Raw genomic sequence first — 19223 nt, forward strand, 5'->3', positions numbered from 1 at the left:
TCCTCTATCTACTCCTATATAGTGTGTTTGGAATCAATTTAGCTGAATATGGATGGAACCACCACACTAATAGGAGATATCAGGAAAAATTATGAATTGGCAATAAAGGACAATGTATGAGGCAGTGACACACACTGAGTGCACTACAACCAGACGGGGTTGAAGCACACACTACAGGGTGAGCTGCACTCACACACCAGACCTTGCAGACAGCGGTGAACAGTACAGATGCAGAGCACTGTGCACTAGTGCTGCAAGACGGAAAAAAAATTCTCTATCTACTCCTATATAGTGTGTTTGGAACCAATTTAGCTGAATACAGATGGAACCACCACACTAATAGGAGATATCAGGAAAAATTATGAATTGGCAATAAAGGACAATGTATGAGGCAGTGACACACACTGAGTGCACTACAACCAGACGGGGTTGAAGCACACACTACAGGGTGAGCTGCACTCACACACCAGACCTTGCAGACAGCGGTGAACAGTACAGATGCAGAGCACTGTGCACTAGTGCTGCAAGACGGAAAAAAATTTCTCTATCTACTCCTATATAGTGTGTTTGGAACCAATTTAGCTGAATACAGATGGAACCACCACACTAATAGGAGATATCAGGAAAAATTATGAATTGGCAATAAAGGACAATGTATGAGGCAGTGACACACACTGAGTGCACTACAACCAGACGGGGTTGAAGCACACACTACAGGGTGAGCTGCACTCACACACCAGACCTTGCAGACAGCGGTGAACAGTACAGATGCAGAGCACTGTGCACTAGTGCTGCAAGACGGAAAAAAATTTCTCTATCTACTCCTATATAGTGTGTTTGGAACCAATTTAGCTGAATACAGATGGAACCACCACACTAATAGGAGATATCAGGAAAAATTATGAATTGGCAAAAAAGGACAATGTATGAGGCAGTGACACACACTGAGTGCACTACAACCAGACTTGGCTGAAGCACACACTACAGGGTGAGCTGCACTCACACACACAGACCTTGCAGATAGCGGTGAACAGCACAGGGAACTGTGCACTAGCACTGCAAGGCACAGTGATTTAGAAAGTAGCTTGGGTAAAGCAGTATAGAGCAAATAGGTAGCTAAAACTGTCCCTCAGAACAACAGCGTCCTATCCCTAACTGAATTCACAGCAGAGTGAGCTCAAAATGGCGGCGGTGGCTTTTATAGTGCATCATGACATCATTTCAGCAGCCAATCACAGCCATGCCATTAGTTAAGATGCCTACATGCCTAACAGGATGTGCCCACACTTCTTAGGATCCTCATTGGCTGAATAAAATGAAAATGTCTCATTGCATTATGGGAACTTCCGATTCCGGTATACGATATTGCAATAGTATCGGAATTAAGTATCGGAATTCCGATACCGCGAATATCGGCCGATACCCGATATTTCAGTATCGGAATGCTCAACACTACCCTCGACTCATATATTGACAGCTTGAATGCCTACATTAGGTGCCATCTTAGGGCTTTCAATAAAGAGCGCCAACTTTGGAGAATAGACAAGCATCTTTTAATGTACTTTTGTAATATTAGAAGTATTGATACATTTTTAAATAAAGTTGTTGCTTTTTTTTACCAAGGAAAAAAGTAATGATGAAGAGAGGAAAAAAAATCTCCTTATTAGTTTATTATTTCCTATCATGTCACTTTTATTTTTTCATTGTAGATTCATGAGTTTCCGAAGCTCCTCCAAAAAGAAGAGTATCCAAATTAAGAAAGCAATGCAGTGTCCTTCTGCATCTGTGCTATATTCCTGTTAGGTTTTTTATTTATTTTTATATACATAGTTTTCAATACAAATTATCTCTCCTTTGACTAAAAATAAAAATGTAATTTGCTCTAAATACAATATAAACATTTTAATTAGGTACATTTGAATTTGTAATATCAGGCAACTCGGTGTGTGATTCTATCGAGACTCGGGGACCTCATAGGGACAATTGGTGAAAATAAACTAAAATACTTTTTTAGCATAAACACACAAATAAATTGGATTTTAATTTAACTAAATACAATTTTGAGAAATCCAGGAACCAGAACACCTCCTTTGGTAGCTTTATTGGCACAGAAAAATCACAACGTTTTGGCCGCCCAGGGCCTTTATCACCCATAAAAAAGTGAGATATACATTTCTGTATTGCTACTACCTTGTGAAGGGTTGCACCAAATGTACATGGACAGCAGAGTGGTGCACAAGACTCATCTTTTGCAAGTATAAATGCAATTTTGTTTTTATTTATCCATGAAAATACCTTTGGGGGCCAATATAGAGGGTGTACTTAAGAGTTTATTGGCTCTTGTAAAAATGCATGTGAAAATTCAGTAAAGGATATGCCATAAATGTCCTTTAGTTGCAGGTCACACCGTCGTAAACAGGACCATAAGCCACACAGATGAATTCTGTTTGACTTAAAACTAAAACATTTATTAGAAATGTTCCACAAGGGGAAAAAATATGCTAAAAAACACATCTCATTAAGTTTCTCAATTCTTAAAGACTAAGGCCTATACCCTACTTCTCCCTATTTCTACATTCTTAATTTACAAAGTCAACACTTCTTCAATAAGTCGAGGGCACAGCATTGGGATGATACCTTCAAGAATATCAAAGAGCTTAAAATTCAAAAGCGGTTAATTCTTTTATAGCTAAGAAATATAATTCCCCAAGGAATTATCACATCTAACCATGTGGAACATGTATTTTCTCCCGAATGTTCATTTCTGGATTCAGAATAATTGTGTAGCATTTCGGAATAAAGATACAGACCAGAAGACCAAAACTTGATGTCAAGATAGCAAACATCTCAACAGCCACCAAGTATTTGCCTTTGGTCCTAAGGTACACTGGTATGAAGGTGATCCAGACTGCACAGAAGACCAACATGCTAAAAGTTATATGATGAGCCTCATTATACCGGTCAGGCAGCTTCCTAATACAGAAGGCCAGAATAAAACTGAAGAACGCCAGAAGACCGATATATCCAAGAGCCATGTAGAACGCCAAGGATGATCCTTCATTACACTGTAATATTATCTTACCTAATTCTGTATGTTTATCTAGCTCTGTAAAAGGTGGCCATCGAGCCAACCAAATAGCACAGATTGTAAATTGATTTAGACAGCAGAGCAATATGATCATTTTAGGGAATAGAAACTTTGGCCACATTTTGCTTTCAGGCCTTGTGGATTTGAAGGCCACTAAAACTGCAATATTTTTGGCCAGAGTTGAGGAAACAGATACAGTGAAGACAATACAAAAAGTCACTTGTCTCGAGATGCAGCTCAGAGTTGTTGGTCGGCCGATGAACATCAGAGTGCACAGAAAGGAGACCATAAGAGATAAGAGCAGAATGTAACTCAGATCTCGATTACTGGCTTTGACTATAGGGGTTTCCCTATATGCTGTAAATATGCTTAGAACTACTACTGCAATAGTAAAGCAGATGGCAGAAGACGTTGTAAGTGTTACACCTAAAGGATCAGGAAATGAAAGAAAAATTACAATTTTTGGAATGCATTCATTTCTCTTAATATTGGGCCATTCATCTTCAGGGCAAATAATACAGCTATCCATATCTAAGAAACAAAAAAAGACATTTTTTTGGAATGTTAGAATTTTAACATGTCTTAGGCAAAAAAAATATTTAGAACATTTTTTAACATTGTATGAGGTTTACTGTATGCAAATTTGTTATTGCTATACTGGCATTTGGTGATCATGTGGATATACATATATATTTGTATATATATACTAGATGGAGGCCCGATGCTAGGGCGGTAATGTCACAATGGGGGCAGGCTTTGCAGCATTGAGAATCTCTTCCCCCCCATGTGCTCACCCACCTATCCACTCTCTCTTTCCCCCATGTGCTGACTTCTCCCGTCTGTGCTCTCTTCTTTGACCTGTCTACCCCATGTGCTCTCCCCCTTGTCTGCTGTCTCTCTCCTTCCTGTCCTGTGTTCTCCCCTCATGTGCTGTCCCGTTTGAGTTGTCTCACCCCTGTGCTCTGTCTCTCTCCGCATCTGCTGTCTACTCCTCTCATGTGCTCTCTTCTATGACCTGTGTACCCCATGTGCTCTCCCCCTTGTCTGCTCTCTCTCTCCAACACTGTGCTGTCTTCTTCCCTCATGTGTTCTCTCGTTTGAGCTGTCTCCCCCCTGTACTCTGTCTCTCTCACCCTGTGCTCTGTCTCTCTCCGCATCTGCTGTCTTCTCCTCTCATGTGATCTCTTCTTTGACCTGTCTACCCCATGTGCTCTCCCCCTTGTCTGCTCTCTCTCTCCAACCCTGTGCTGTCTTCTTCCCTCATGTGTTCTCTCGTTTGAGCTGTCTCCCCCCTGTACTCTGTCTCTCTCACCCTGTGCTCTGTCTCTCTCCGCATCTGCTGTCTTCTCCTCTCATGTGATCTCTTCTATGACCTGTGTACCCCATGTGCTCTCCCCCTTGTTAGATCTCTCTCTCCACCCCTGTGCTGTCTTCTTCCCTCATGTGTTCTCTCGTTTGAGCTGTCTCCCCCCTGTGTGTCCTCTTTCCTATGTGCACTCACCCCTTACCCTGTGTTAAAATGAAAGCAAAGTAAGTAAAGGTAACATTTTATTAACATGGAAAAATTCATGACAAAGGTGCTTTAATTTACATTGTATCCACATAAGGACAAAACATACGTACAGCGTATATAGTGTGTGTGGTGCGTACGGCATATACAGAGAGTGTGTGTGTACAGTGTATACAGTGTGTGTGGTGTGTACGGCATATACAGTGTGTGTGTGTGGTGCGTACGGCATATACAGTGTGTGTGGTGCGTACAGCGTACACTGTGTGGAGAATTATTAGGCAAGTTGTATTTTAGAGGATTATTTTTATTATTGATCGACGACTATGTTCTCAATCAACCCAAAATATAAATATCCAAGCTTAATACTTTTGGAAGCTAGAGTGTTTTTTTTTTAGATTTGGCTATCTTAGGAAGATATCTGTTTGTGCAAGTAACTATTACTGTGCAGAATTATTAAGCAACTTAATAAAAACCAAATATAATCCCATCTCACTTGTTTATTTTCACCAGGTAAACCAATATCAGTGCACAACATTTAGAAATAAACATTTCTGAAATGCAAAAACAAAAACCCCCAAAATTTGTGATTAATATAGCCACCTTTCTTTATGATGACACTCAACAGCCTTCCATCCATAGATTCTGTCAGTTGCTTAATCTGTTTTTGATCAACATTGCGTGCAGCAGCCACCACAGCCTCCCAGACACTGTTCCGAGAGGTGTACTGTTTTACCTCCCTGTAGATCTCACATTTTATGATGGACCACAGGTTCTATATGGGGTTCAGATCAGGTGAACAAGGGGGCCATGTTATTTTTTCTTCTTTTAGACTTTTACTGGTCAGCCAAGCTGTGGAGTAGTTGGATGCATGTGATGGAGCATTGTCCTGCATGAAAATCATGTTTTTCTTGAACGATGCCGACTTCTTCCTGTACCACTGCTTGAAGAAGTTGTATTCCAGAAGCTGGCAGTAGGTCTGGGAGTTGTGCTTCACTCCATCCTCAACCCGAAAAGGTCCCACAAGTTCATCTTTGATGATACCAGCCCATACCAGTACCCCACCTCCACCTTGCTGGCGTCTGAGTCGGAGTGGAGCTCTCTGCCCTTTACTGAGCCAGCCTCTGGCCCATCCATCTGGCCCATCAAGAGTTACTTTCATTTCATCAGTCCATAAAACCTTTGAAAAATCAGTCTTAAGATATTTCTTGGCCCATTCTTGACGTTTTATCTTATGTTTCTTGATCAAAGGTGGTCGTTTTTTAGCCTTCCTTACCTTGGCCATGTCCCTGAGTATCGTACACCTTGTGCTTTTTGATACTCCAGTAACGTTGCAGCTCTGAAATATGGCAAAACTGGTGGCGAATGGCATCTTGGCAGCTTCACGCTTGATTTTCCTCAATTCATGGGCAGTTATTTTGCGCCTTTTTTGGCCAACACGCTTCTTGCGACCCTGTTGGCTATTTGCCATGAAATGCTTGATTGTTCGGTGATCACGCTTCAAAAGTTTTGAAATTTCAAGACTGCTGCATCCCTCTGCAAGACATCTCACAATTTTGGACTTTTCAGAGCCCGTCAAATCTCTCTTCTGACCCATTTTGCCAAAGGAAAGGAAGTTGCCTAATAATTAAGCACACCTTACATAGGGTGTTGATGTCATTAGTCAACACCACTCCTCATTACACAGGAGGCAAATCACCAGATTTACTTAATTGGTAGTTGGCTCTCAAGCCTATGCAGCTTGGAGTAGGACAACATGTATAAAAAGTATCATGTGATCAAAATACTCATTTGCCTAATAATTCTACACACTGTGTATACAGTGTGTGTGTGTGTGTGTGTAACGTATGGCTTTGTTAGTGTGTGTGTGTGTATGTGGTGCGTATGGCATATACAGTGTGTGTGAGTGGTGTGTACAACATATACAGACTATACAGACTGGTGGTGCTTAAGGCGTATACAGTGTGTGTGGTGCGTACGGCATATACAGTGTGTGTGGTGCGTACGGTGTATACTGTTTGTGTGTATGTGGAGCGTACGGCGTATACAGTGTGTGTGTGGAGCGTACGGCGTATACAGTGTGTGTGTGTGGTGCGTACGGCGTATACAGTGTGTGTGTGTGGTGTGTATGGCGTATACAGTGTGTGTGTGTGTGGTGTGTATGGCGTATACAGTGTGTGGTGTGTACGGCATATACAGTGTGCGTGTGTGGTGCCTACGGCGTATACAGTGTGTGGGTGTATGTGGTGCGTACGGCGTATACAGTGTATGTGTGTGGTGCGTACGGCATATACAGTGTGTGTGTGTGTGTGTATGTGGTGCGTACGGGGTATACAGTGTGTGTGCTGTGTACGGTGTATACAGTGTGTGTGTGGGGCGTACAGCGTATACAGTGTATGTGGTGTGTACGGTGTATACTGTGTGTGTGTGTGGGGCGTACAGCGTATACAGTGTATGTGGTGTGTACGGCGTATACAGTGTGTGTGTGTGCGCAGCATATACAGTGTATGTGTGGTGCATACGGAATATGCAGTGTGTGTTTGTGTGTGGTGTGTACGGATTATACAGCGTGTGAGTGTGTGTGTGGTGTGTACGGCGTATACAGTGTGTGTGTGGTGCATACGGCGTATACAGTGTGTTTGTGGTGCGTATGGCGTATACAGTGTGTGTGGTCGGGTGTACGGCGTACACAGTGTGTTTGTGGTGCCTACGGCATATACAGTGTGTGTGTGTATGTGGTGCGTACGGCGTATACAGTGTGTGTGTGGTGCATAGAGGGTATACAGTGTGTGTGTGTGTGTGGTGCGTATGGCGTATACAGTGTGTGTGTGTATGGTGCGTACGGTGTATACAGTGTGTGTGTGTTTATATGTGGTGCGTACGGCGTATACAGTGTGTGTATGTGTGATGCGTACGGTGTATACAGTGTGTGTGGTGCGTACGGCGTATACAGTGTGTGTGTGTGGTGTACGGCGTATACAGTGTGTGTGGTGCGTACGGCGTATACAGTGTGTGTGTGTGGTGTACGGTGTATACAGTGTGTGTGTGTTTATATGTGGTGCGTACGGCGTATACAGTGTGTGTATGTGTGATGCGTACGGCGTATACAGTGTGTTTGTGGTGCATACAGCGTATACAGTGTGTGTGTGGTGCGTACGGCGTATACAGTGTGTATGTGGTGCATGCAGTGTACACAGTGTGTGTGTGGTGCGTACGGCGTATACAGAGTGTGTGTGTGTGTGTGTGTGTGGTGGTGTGTATGGCTTATACAGTTTGTGTGTGGTGTATACGGCGTGAACAGTGTGCCTGTGTGGTGCCTACGGCGTATACAGTGTGTGGGTGTATGTGGTGCGTACGGCGTATACAGTATGTGTGTGTGTATGTGGTGCGTGCTGCGTATACAGTGTGTGAGTCTGTACAGTGTGTGTGTGTGTGTGTGGTGCATACAGCGTAAACAGTGTGTGTGTGGTGTGTGCGGCGTATACAGTGTGTGTGTGGTGCATACGGAATATACAGTGTGAGTGTGTGTGGTGCATATGGCGTATACAGTGTGTGTGTGTGTATGGTGCGTATGGTGTATACAGTGTGTGTGTGTGTATGTGTATGTGTGGTGCGTATGGCGTATACAGTGTGTGTGTGTATGTGTGATGCGTACAGTGTCTACAGTGTGTGATGCGTACGTCGTATACAGTGTGTGTTTGTGCGGTGCGTACGGCATATTCAGTGTGTGTGTTGTGCGTATACAGTGTGTGTATGTGTGATGCACATGGCGTATACAGTGTGTGTATGATGCATACGGCGTATACAGTGTGTGTGTGTATGATGCGTACGGCGTACACAGTGTGAGTGTGTGTGTGTTTCGTACGGTGTATTCAGTGTGTGTGGTAGGTACAGTGTATAGAGAGCGTGTGTGTGGTGCGTACGGCGTTTAGAGTGTGTGTGTGGTGCATACGATGTATAGAGTGTGTGTGTAGTGGTGCGCACGGCGTATACAGTGTGTGTGTGTGTATGTGTGAATGTGGTGCTTACGGCGTATACAGTGTGTGTGTGGTGTTGCGTATGGCGTATACAGTGTATGTGGTGCGTACGGCGTATACAGAGTGTGTGTGGTGGTGCGTACGGTTGATACAGTGTGTGTGTGGTGCGTACGGCGTATACAGTATGTGTGTGAGATGCGTACGGTGTATACAGTGTGTGTGGTGCGTACGGCGTATACAGTGTGTGTGTGGTGCGTACTGCGTATACAGTGTGTTTGTGGTGCGTATTGCGTATACAGTGTGTGGTCGGGTGTACGGCGTATACAGTCTGTTTGTGGTACCTACGGCGTATACAGTGTGTGTGTGTGTGGTGCATAGGGGGTATACAGTGTGTGTGTGTGTGTGGTGCATATGGCGTATACAGTGCGTGTGTGTATGGTGCGTACGGTGTATACAGTGTGTATGTTTGTATGTGGTGCGTACGGCGTATACAGTGTGTGTGTGTGTGTGTATGTGTGATGCTTACGGTGTATACAGTGTGTGTGGTGCGTACGGCGTATACAGTGTGTGTGTTGTGCGTACGGCGTATACAGTGTGTGTGTGGTGCGTACGGCATATACAGTGTGTGTGTGTGGTGCGTACGGCGTATACAGTGTGTGTGTGGTGTTTACGGCATATACAGTGCGTGTGTGTGGTGCGTATGGCGTATACAGTGTGTTTGTGGTGCGCACGGCGTATACAGAGTGTGGGTGTGTGTGTGTGGTGGTGTGTATGGCGTATACAGTTTGTGTGTGGTGCGTACGGCGTGAACAGTGTGCCTGTGTGGTGCCTACGGCGTATACAGTGTGTGGGTGTATGTGGTGCGTACGGCGCATACAGTATGTGTGTGTGTATGTGGTGCGTGCTGCGTATACAGTGTGTGAGTCTGTACGGCATATACAGTGTGTGTGGTGCGTACGGGGTATATAGTGTATGTGTGGTGCATACAGCGTAAACAGTGCGTGTGTGGTGCGTACGGTGTATACAGTGTGTGTGTGTGCGGAGTATACTGTGTGTGTGTGGTGCATACGGAATATACAGTGTGTGTGTGGTGCGTATGGCGTATACAGTGTGTGTGTGGTGCATAGAGTTTATGCAGTGTGTGTGTGTGTGTGTGGTGCCTACGGCGTATACAGTGTGTGTGTGTATGGTGTATACAGTGTGTGTGTGTGTATGTGGTGCGTAAGGCGTATACAGTGTGTGTATGTGTATGTGTGATGCGTACGGTGTCTACAGTGTGTGATGCGTACGTCGTATACAGTGTGTGTTTGTGCGGTGCGTACGGCATATTCAGTGTGTGTGTTGTGCGTATACAGTGTGTGTATGTGTGATGCGCATGGCGTATACAGTGTGTGTGTATAATGCGTACGGCGTATACAGTGTGTGTGTATGATGCGTACGGCGTACACAGTGTGAGTGTGTGTGTGTTTCGTACGGCGTATTCAGTGTGTGTGTGGTGGGTACAGTTTATAGAGAGTGTGTGTGTGGTGCATACGGCGTATACAGTGTGTGTGTGGTGCGTACGGCATATACAGTGTGTGTGTGTGGTGCGTACGGCGTATACAGTGTGTGTGTGGTGTTTACGGCATATACAGTGCGTGTGTGTGGTGCGTATGGCGTATACAGTGTGTTTGTGGTGCGTACGGCGTATACAGAGTGTGGGTGTGTGTGTGTGGTGGTGTGTATGGCGTATAAAGTTTGTGTGTGGTGCGTACGGCGTGAACAGTGTGCCTGTGTGGTGCCTACGGCGTATACAGTGTGTGGGTGTATGTGGTGCGTACGGCGTATACAGTATGTGTGTGTGTATGTGGTGCGTGCTGCGTATACAGTGTGTGAGTCTGTACGGCATATACAGTGTGTGTGGTGCGTACGGGGTATATAGTGTATGTGTGGTGCATACAGCGTAAACAGTGCGTGTGTGGTGCGTACGGTGTATACAGTGTGTGTGTGTACGGAGTATACTGTGTGTGTGTGGTGCATACAGAATATACAGTGTGTGTGTGGTGCGTATGGCGTATACAGTGTGTGTGTGGTGCATAGAGGTTATGCAGTGTGTGTGTGTGTGTGTGGTGCCTACGGCGTATACAGTGTGTGTGTGTGTATGGTGTATACAGTGTGTGTGTGTGTGTATGTGGTGCGTAAGGCGTATACAGTGTGTGTATGTGTATGTGTGATGCGTACGATGTCTACAGTGTGTGATGCGTACGTCGTATACAGTGTGTGTTTGTGCGGTGCGTACGGCATATTCAGTGTGTGTGTTGTGCGTATACAGTGTGTGTATGTGTGATGCGCATGGCGTATACAGTGTGTGTGTATAATGCGTACGGCGTATACAGTGTGTGTGTATGATGCGTACGGCGTACACAGTGTGAGTGTGTGTGTGTTTCGTACGGCGTATTCAGTGTGTGTGTGGTGGGTACAGTGTATAGAGAGCGTGTGTGTGGTGCATACGGCGTTTACAGTGTGTGTGTGTGGTGCGTACGGCGTATAGTTACATAGTTACATAGTTTATAGGGCCGAAAAAAGACAAGCGTCCATCCAGTTCAGCCTATTTCTTGTGCACTGCAGCTATTCCGCAGCGTTGATCCAGGGGAAGGCAAAAAAAAAACATGCGGTATAGGCCAATTTACATCATTGAGGAAAAATTCACTTCCCGACTCCAATCTGGCAGTCAGATTAAATCCCTGGATTAATTAACTATCACTAAGCATAAGATGTAATTTTATTGTTCTCAAGAAAGGCGTCCAGGCCTCTCTTGAACTCATTAAGTGAGTTGGACATCACCACTTCCTCTCCCAGAGAGTTCCAGAGTCTCACGGCTCTGACCGTAAAGAATCCCCTTCTATGCTGGTGCAGGAACCTCCTTTCCTCCAGGTGCATAGTGTGCCCCCTCGTCTTTGTCACCATCCTTGGTATAAACAAGTCATGGGAGAGATCTCTGTACTGCCCCCTGATGTATTTATACATGTTTATGAGGTCTCCCCTAAGCCTTCTCTTTTCCAACGTAAATAGGCCTAATTTTGACAACCTCTCTGGGTATTCTAGTCCCTCCATTCCCTTTATTACCTTTGTCGCCCTCCTTTGTACCCTCTCTAGCTCCAATATGTCTTTCCTGAGCACCGGAGCCCAGAACTGTGCACAATATTCTAAGTGCGGCCTTACCAGCGCTTTATACAGAGGAAGAACAATGTTCTCATCACATGCCCCTATTCCTCTTCTGATGCATGCCATGACTCTATTTGCCTTCGCCGCTGCTGCCTGACACTGGGCACTCCAATTTAATTTGCTATTAACCAAGACGCCCAGGTCCTTCTCCATGTCAGATTTCCCCAACGGTTTCCCATTTAATATGTATGGGTGACTGCTGTTTTTCTTTCCCATGTGCATGACCTTACATTTATCGGCATTGAACCCCATTTGCCATTTTTTGGCCCAACTCTCCAATTTATCTAAATCCTCCTGTAGCTGTGCCCTATCCTCATCTGTATTAACTACTTTACAAAGTTTAGTATCATCTGCAAATATTGCTATTTTACTATGCAAGCCTTCCACTAGATAATTAATAAATATATTAAATAATATAGGGCCCAAGACAGACCCTTGAGGCACCCCGCTAGTAACCCTGACACACCCTGAGCTTACTCCATTGATAACCACCCTCTGCTTTCTATCACTCAGCCAGCTATTTACCCACTTGCACACATTATCCCCCAGACCAAGCATTCTCATTTTATATACCAACCTTTTGTGTGGCACGGTATCAAACGCTTTGGAGAAGTCAAGGTATGCAACATCCACTGACTCTCCCCGGTCCAGCTGTGAGCTCACCTCCTCGTAGAAGGCGATCAGGTTTGTTTGGCAGGAGCGATCCCTCATGAATAGTGTTGAGCCACCCCCGTAGTGTTCGGGTTCGGTTCGGTTCGTCGAACACCGGGATGTTCGAGGAACTGTTCGTCGAACTGTTCGTCGAACACCTTAGAACACCGTCGAACACCATTAAAACCAATGGCAGGCAAACAAAAACACATAGAAACACATAGAAAACACCTGCAAAGGTGTCCAAAAGCTGACAAACTGCTCAGAAGACACTCTCTTTAAAAAAGCCGGCCGGCAAATTCAGCAGCGGCATACACCGGTACCCGAAAATTTAGACAAGAAGGAATAGAGCATCACACATAGATAAGATAGATAGAAACATGTCAGTCACACATATAAGAAGCACAGTGACAGTGTTGGTTACTGCACTTGTCATTTAGTGTAAAGGATTTATTAAAAAAAATATTAGTGTTTTCATGCACTGTCTCTTTAAAAAAGCCGGCCGGCAATTCAGCATCTGTACCCGACAATTTAGAACAGAAAGAATAGAGCTTCACACATAGATTAGATAGATAGAAACATGTCAGTCACATATATAATAAGTACAGTGATAGTGTTGCTTACTGTACTTGTCATTTAGTGTAAAGGATTTATTTAAAAAAATAATAGTGTTTTCATGCACTGTCTCTTTAAAAAAGCCGGCCGGCAATTCAGCAGCGGTACCCGACAATTTAGAACAGAAAGATAGAGCATCACACATAGATTAGATAGATAGAAACATGTCAGTCACATATATATGAAGTACAGTGATAGTGTTGGTTATTGTACTTGTCATTTAGTATTAAAATAAAGGATTTATTATTAAAAAAATTGGCGTGGGGTTCCCCTTAATTTTAGGCTCTAGCGGAGGTTAAGCAGACGGCTGGGGCAGATGTTTGAAGCCTGGGAAGGGGGTAATACCCACGGAGCTTCCCAGGCTACTAATATCAGCCCCCAGCTGAATACATAGCCTTTACTAGCTATTAAAATGGGGGACCCCCCCAAAAAAATGACGTGGGGTCCCCCCTAATTTATTAGCTAGCAAAGGCTGGGCAGACAGCTGGGGGCTGATATTAATAGCCCAGGAAGGGAGCCATGAATATTGGCCCCCTCCCAGGCTAGAAACACCAGCCGTCAGCCGCCCCAGAAATGGCGCATTCATAGGATGCGCCAATTCTGGCACTTAGCCTCGCTCTTCCACGCTGCCCTGGTGCGGTGGCAGGGGGTAATAGGGTTGGGGTTGATGTCAGCTTATAATGCCAGCTGACATCAAGCCCAGGTTAGTAATGGAGAGGCGTCTATAAGACACCCCCATTACTAACCCCATAGTCAAAGTTAAAAAAAACACAAACACCCAGAATAAAGTCCTTTAATTGAAATAAAGACACAATCCTTTATTGTTCTAAATTAAACCATACTTACCATCAAGCCCATTCCAGCTGAAGCCAACGATCTCCTGCAATAAAAGAAAAATAATAAAGCAACCTCATCCTTACCTTTTCATGGTTCCCACGACAGCTTCAGCTCTGCTACATCGAGATGACAGGCTGGACCGCAGCAGAACGCTGCCATCCAGCCTGTCATCCCGCAGACACTGAGAAGCGCAGGCTTGCTTGCGCTGCTCAGCGTCTCTCTGTGACGACATCCAGATGAGCCGAGTTCATGTCCAATGAACTCGGCTCACCTCATGCACGTCACTGACAGCGTGGGAAAATTCTCACGCTGAAGCGCTGATTGCAGGAGAATTTTCCCACGCTGTCAGTGACGTGCAGGAGGTGAGCTGAGTTCATTGGACATGAGCTCACCTCATGCACATCACTGACAGCGTGGGAGAATTCTCCTGCACTCAGCACTTCAGCGTGAGAATTTTCCCACGCTGTCAGTGACGTGCATGAGGTGAGCCGAGTTCATTGCACATGACCTCCGTCACAGCGAGACAGTGAGGAGCGCAAGCATGCCTGCGCTTCTCAGTGTCTGCGGGATGACAGACTGGATGGCAGCGTTCTGCTGCGGTCCAGCCAGTCATCTCGATGTAGCAGAGCTGAAGCTGTCGTGGGAACCATGGAAAGGTAAGGATGAGGTTGGTTTATTATTTTTCTTTTATTGCAGGAGATCGTTGGCTTCAGCTGGAATGGGTGTGATGGTAAGTATGGTTTAATTTAGAACAATAAAGAATTGTGTCTTTATTTCAATTAAAGGACTTTATTCTGGGTGTTGTGTTTTTTTTAAATACTTTACTAGAAATTCATGGTGGTCATGTCTAATACTGGCGTGACCCCATGAATTTTGGGCTTGGGGCCAGCTTATAATACCAAGCTGGCCCTAACCCCTTTATTACCCAGTGAGCCACCGCACCAGGGCCCTGGATGAGTTGGGTACAGCGCCAGAAGATGGCGCTTCTATGAACGCGCCATTTTCCGGGGTGGCTGCGGACTGCAATTTGTAGCGGGGGGGGGCCCAGAAAGCTTGGGCCTCCCTGCGCTGCAGATTCCAGCCCCCAGCTGCCTAGTTGTACCTGGCTGGACACAAAAATAGGGCGAAGCCCCACGTACTTTTTTTTTAATTATTTCATGAAATTCATGAAATAATTAAGAAAAAAAGGCCTTCCCTATATTGTTGTGTCCGGCCAGGTACAAATAGGCAGCTGGTGGTTGGGGGCAGCCCGTTCCTGCCTGCTGTACCTGGCTGGACACAAATATAGTGCGAAGCCCCACTTCAATTTTTTTTAATTATTTCATGAAATTCATGAAATAATTAAGAAAAAAAGGGCTTCCCTATATTGTTGTGTCCGGCCAGGTACAAATAGGCAGCTGGTGGATGGGGGCAGCCCGTTCCTGCCTGCTGTACCTGGCTGGACACAAATATAGTGCGAAGCCCAACTTCAATTTTTTTAAATTATTTCAGGAAATTCATGAAATAATTTAAAAAAAATTGACGTGGGGCTTCGCACTATATTTGTGTCCAGCCAGGTACAGCAGGCAGGAACGGGCTGCCCCCAACCACCAGCTGCCTATTTGTACCTGGCCGGACACAACAATATAGGGAAGCCCTTTTTTTCTTAATTATTTCATGAAATAATTTAAAGAAAATTGACGTGGGGCTTCGCCCTGTTTTTGTGTCCAGCCAGGTACAACTAGGCAGCTGGGGGCTGGAATCCGCAGCGCAGGGAGGCCCAAGCTTTCTGGGCCACCCCCGCTGCAAATTGCAGTCCGCAGCCACCCCGGAAAATGGCGCGTTCATAGAAGCGCCATCTTCTGGCGCTGTACCCAACTCATCCAGGGCCCTGATGCGGTGGCTCACTGGGTAATAAAGGGGTTAGGGCCAGCTTGGCATTATCAGCTGGCCCTAAGCCCGAAATTCATGGGGTCACGCCAATATTAGACATGACCACCATGAATTTCTAGTAAAGTATTTAAAAAAAACACAACACCCAGAAAAAAGTCCTTTAATTGAAATAAACACACAATTCTTTATTGTTCTAAATTAAACCATACTTACCATCAAGCCCATTCCAGCTGAAGCCAACGATCTCCTGAAATAAAAGAAAAATAATAAAGCAACATCATCCTTACCTTTCCATGGTTCCCATGACAGCTTCAGCTCTGCTACATCGAGATGACAGGCTGGACCGCAGCAGAACGCTGCCATCCAGCCTCTCATCCCGCAGACACTGAGAAGCGCAGGCTTGCTTGCGCTCCACAGTGTCTCTCTGTGAGGGCATCCAGATGAGCCGAGTTAATGTCCAATGAACTCGGCTCACCTCATGCACGTCACTGACAGCGTGGGAAAATTCTCCTGCACTCAGCGCTTCAGCGTGGGAGAATTCTCACACTGAAGCGCTGAGTGCAGGAGAATTCTCCCACGCTGTCAGTGACGTGCAGGAGGTGAGCTGAGTTCATTGGACATGAGCTCACCTTATGCACGTCACTGACAGCGTGGGAAAATTCTCCTGCACTCAGCGCTTCAGCGTGGGAGAATTCTCACGCTGAAGCGCTGAGTGCAGGAGAATTCTCCCACGCTGTCAGTGACGTGCAGGAGGTGAGCTGAGTTCATTGGACATGAGCTCACCTTATGCACGTCACTGACAGCGTGGGAGAATTCTCCTGCACTCACCGCTTCAGCGTGAGAATTTTCCCACGCTGTCAGTGACGTGCATGAGGTGAGCCGAGTTCATTGGACATGAACTCGGCTCATCTGGATGTCGTCACAGAGAGACGCTGAGCAGCGCAAGCAAGCCTGCGCTTCTCAGTGTCTGCGGGATGAGAGGCTGGATGGCAGCGTTCTGCTGCGGTCCAGCCTGTCATCTCGATGTAGCAGAGCTGAAGCTGTCGTGGGAACCATGGAAAGGTAAGGATGAGGTTGCTTTATTATTTTTCTTTTATTGCAGGAGATCGTTGGCTTCAGCTGGAATGGGCGTGACGGTAAGTATGGTTTAATTTAGAACAATAAAGGATTGTGTCTTTATTTCAATTAAAGGACTTTATTCTGGGTGTTTGTGTTTTTTTTAACTTTGACTATGGGGTTAGTAATGGGGGTGTCTTATAGACGCCTCTCCATTACTAACCTGGGCTTGATGTCAGCTGGCATTATAAGCTGACATCAACCCCAACCCTATTACCCCACTGCCACCGCACCAGGGCAGCGTGGAAGAGCGAGGCTAAGTGCCAGAATTGGCGCATCCTATGAATGCGCCATTTCTGGGGCGGCTGACGGCTGGTGTTTCTAGCCTGGGAGGGGGCCAATATTCATGGCTCCCTTCCTGGGCTATTAATATCAGCCCCCAGCTGTCTGCCTAGCCTTTGCTAGCTATTAAATTAGGGGGGACCCCACGTCATTTTTTTTGGGGTGTCCCCCATTTTAATAGCTAGTAAAGGCTATGTATTCAGCTGGGGGCTGATATTAGTAGCCTGGGAAGCTCCGTGGGTATTACCCCCTTCCCAGGCTTCAAACATCTGCCCCAGCCGTCTGATTAACCTCCGCTAGAGCCTAAAATTAAGGGGAACCCCACGCCAATTTTTTTAATAATAAATCCTTTATTTTAATACTAAATGACAAGTACAGTAACCAACACTATCACTGTACTTCATATATATGTGACTGACATGTTTCTATCTATCTAATCTATGTGTGATGCTCTATTCTGTCTGTTATAAATTGTCGGGTACCGCTGCTGAATTGCCGGCCGGCTTTTTTAAAGAGACGGTGCATGAAAACACTATTATTTTTTTTGATAAATCCTTTACGCTAAATGACAAGTACAGTAAGCAACACTGTCACTGTACTTCGTATATATGTGGCTGACATGTTTCTATCTATCTAATCTATGTGTGAAGCTCTATTCTGTCTGTTATAAATTGTCGGGTACCGCTGCTGAATTGCCGGCCGGCTTTTTTAAAGAGACGGTGCATGAAAACACTATTATTTTTTTTGATAAATACTTTACGCTAAATGACAAGTACAGTAAGCAGCACTTTCACTGTACTTCGTATATATGTGGCTGACATGTTTATATCTATCTAATCTATGTGTGAAGCTCTATTCTTTCGGTTCTAAATTGTCGGGTACAGGTGTATGCCGCTGCTGAATTGTCGGCTTTTCATGTTTCACTGTTGGCACTGTTCCCATCGATTTGGGCAATCACTGTAATGCCACAACCACCATGGCTGTGACATTACAGTGAGTGGCAGACAATCCCTGCATGATTGGTGCTCTAAATAGCGCCAGACATGCAGGACACGCTTTTGGTGCACGAACAGTTATCGAACATAACCTCGAACAGCCGAATTTTTTGCAAATCGTTCGGGTTCGTCAAACAACTCGAACACCGCCCAAAACAGCTCGAATTTGAGATTGGCGAACAGTTCTAGTCGAACACCGCTCATCTCTACTCATGAATCCATGTTGATATGGAGTTAGATAGTTATTATCATTAAGATATTCTACAATAGCATCTCTAAGAAATCCTTCAAACAATTTACCCACAACAGACGTTAAGTTGACTGGTCTATAGTTCCCAGGGTCACTTTTAGACCCCTTTTTGAATATTGGTACCACATTTGCTTGGCGCCAGTCTAGTGGGACAGTCCCTGTCCATAAAGAGTGCTTGAATATAAGATACAGCGGTCTGTCTATCACATTACTTAATTCTTTTAGTACCCGGGGGTGTATGCCATCTGGGCCTGGTGACTTGTCTATTTTGATATTATTTAGGCGTTTCTGAACTTCCTCCTGGGTTAGTTGGGTGATATTTAGCAGAGGGTTTACTTTATCACTCTGCATTTCCTCCGATAAATTGTTTTCTTTTGTGAAAACAGTGGAGAAGAAGCTATTGAGTAGGTTTGCTTTACCCTCATCGCCCTCTATGATTTTACCCAGGTTATTTTTCAATGGGCCAACTCCATCAGTTTTAATCCTTTTACTTTTTATATAGTTAAAGAACAGTTTGGGATTCGTTTTACTTTCCTTGGCAATTAGTCTCTCTGTCTCCTCTTTTGCTATTCTTATTTGTTTCTTACAGATTTTGTTTTTTTCCCTATAAGATATTACTGCTTCCTCGCTGCCTTCTTGTTTAAGTTTACCGAAAGCCCTTTTTTTGTTTTTCATTGCCCTCTTGACTTCCTTATTTAGCCACATTGGCTTCCTCCTATTCCTAGCCCTTTTATTCCCATAAGGTATGTACCTTCTACAGTGACTATGTAGGACTGTTTTGAAAATTTCCCAGTGTGTGTGTGGTGCATACGATGCATAGAGTGTGTGT

At 45.0% G+C, this 19223-nt stretch overlaps 1 protein-coding gene across 1 annotated transcript in view; it reads right to left on the bottom strand.

Moving 5' to 3' along the window:
* Window positions 1-2584: 2584 nt before the first annotated feature.
* LOC141155546 (vomeronasal type-2 receptor 26-like) overlaps window positions 2585-19223 on the bottom strand; it is a 137244-nt gene continuing 120605 nt past the window's right edge. Inside the window, exons 5-6 of the mRNA XM_073642412.1 lie at window positions 2729-3619; window positions 2585-2637 (exon numbers count right to left, since the gene is read on the bottom strand). Coding sequence (XP_073498513.1) covers window positions 2585-2637; window positions 2729-3619 — 944 coding nt within the window. The remainder of the gene's footprint in view (window positions 2638-2728; window positions 3620-19223) is intronic.

Source organism: Phyllobates terribilis, unplaced genomic scaffold (genome assembly GCF_046119375.1).
Source record: "Phyllobates terribilis strain yellow unplaced genomic scaffold, ASM4611937v1 Scaffold_7__3_contigs__length_470593459, whole genome shotgun sequence".
NCBI lineage: Eukaryota > Metazoa > Chordata > Amphibia > Anura > Dendrobatidae > Phyllobates > Phyllobates terribilis.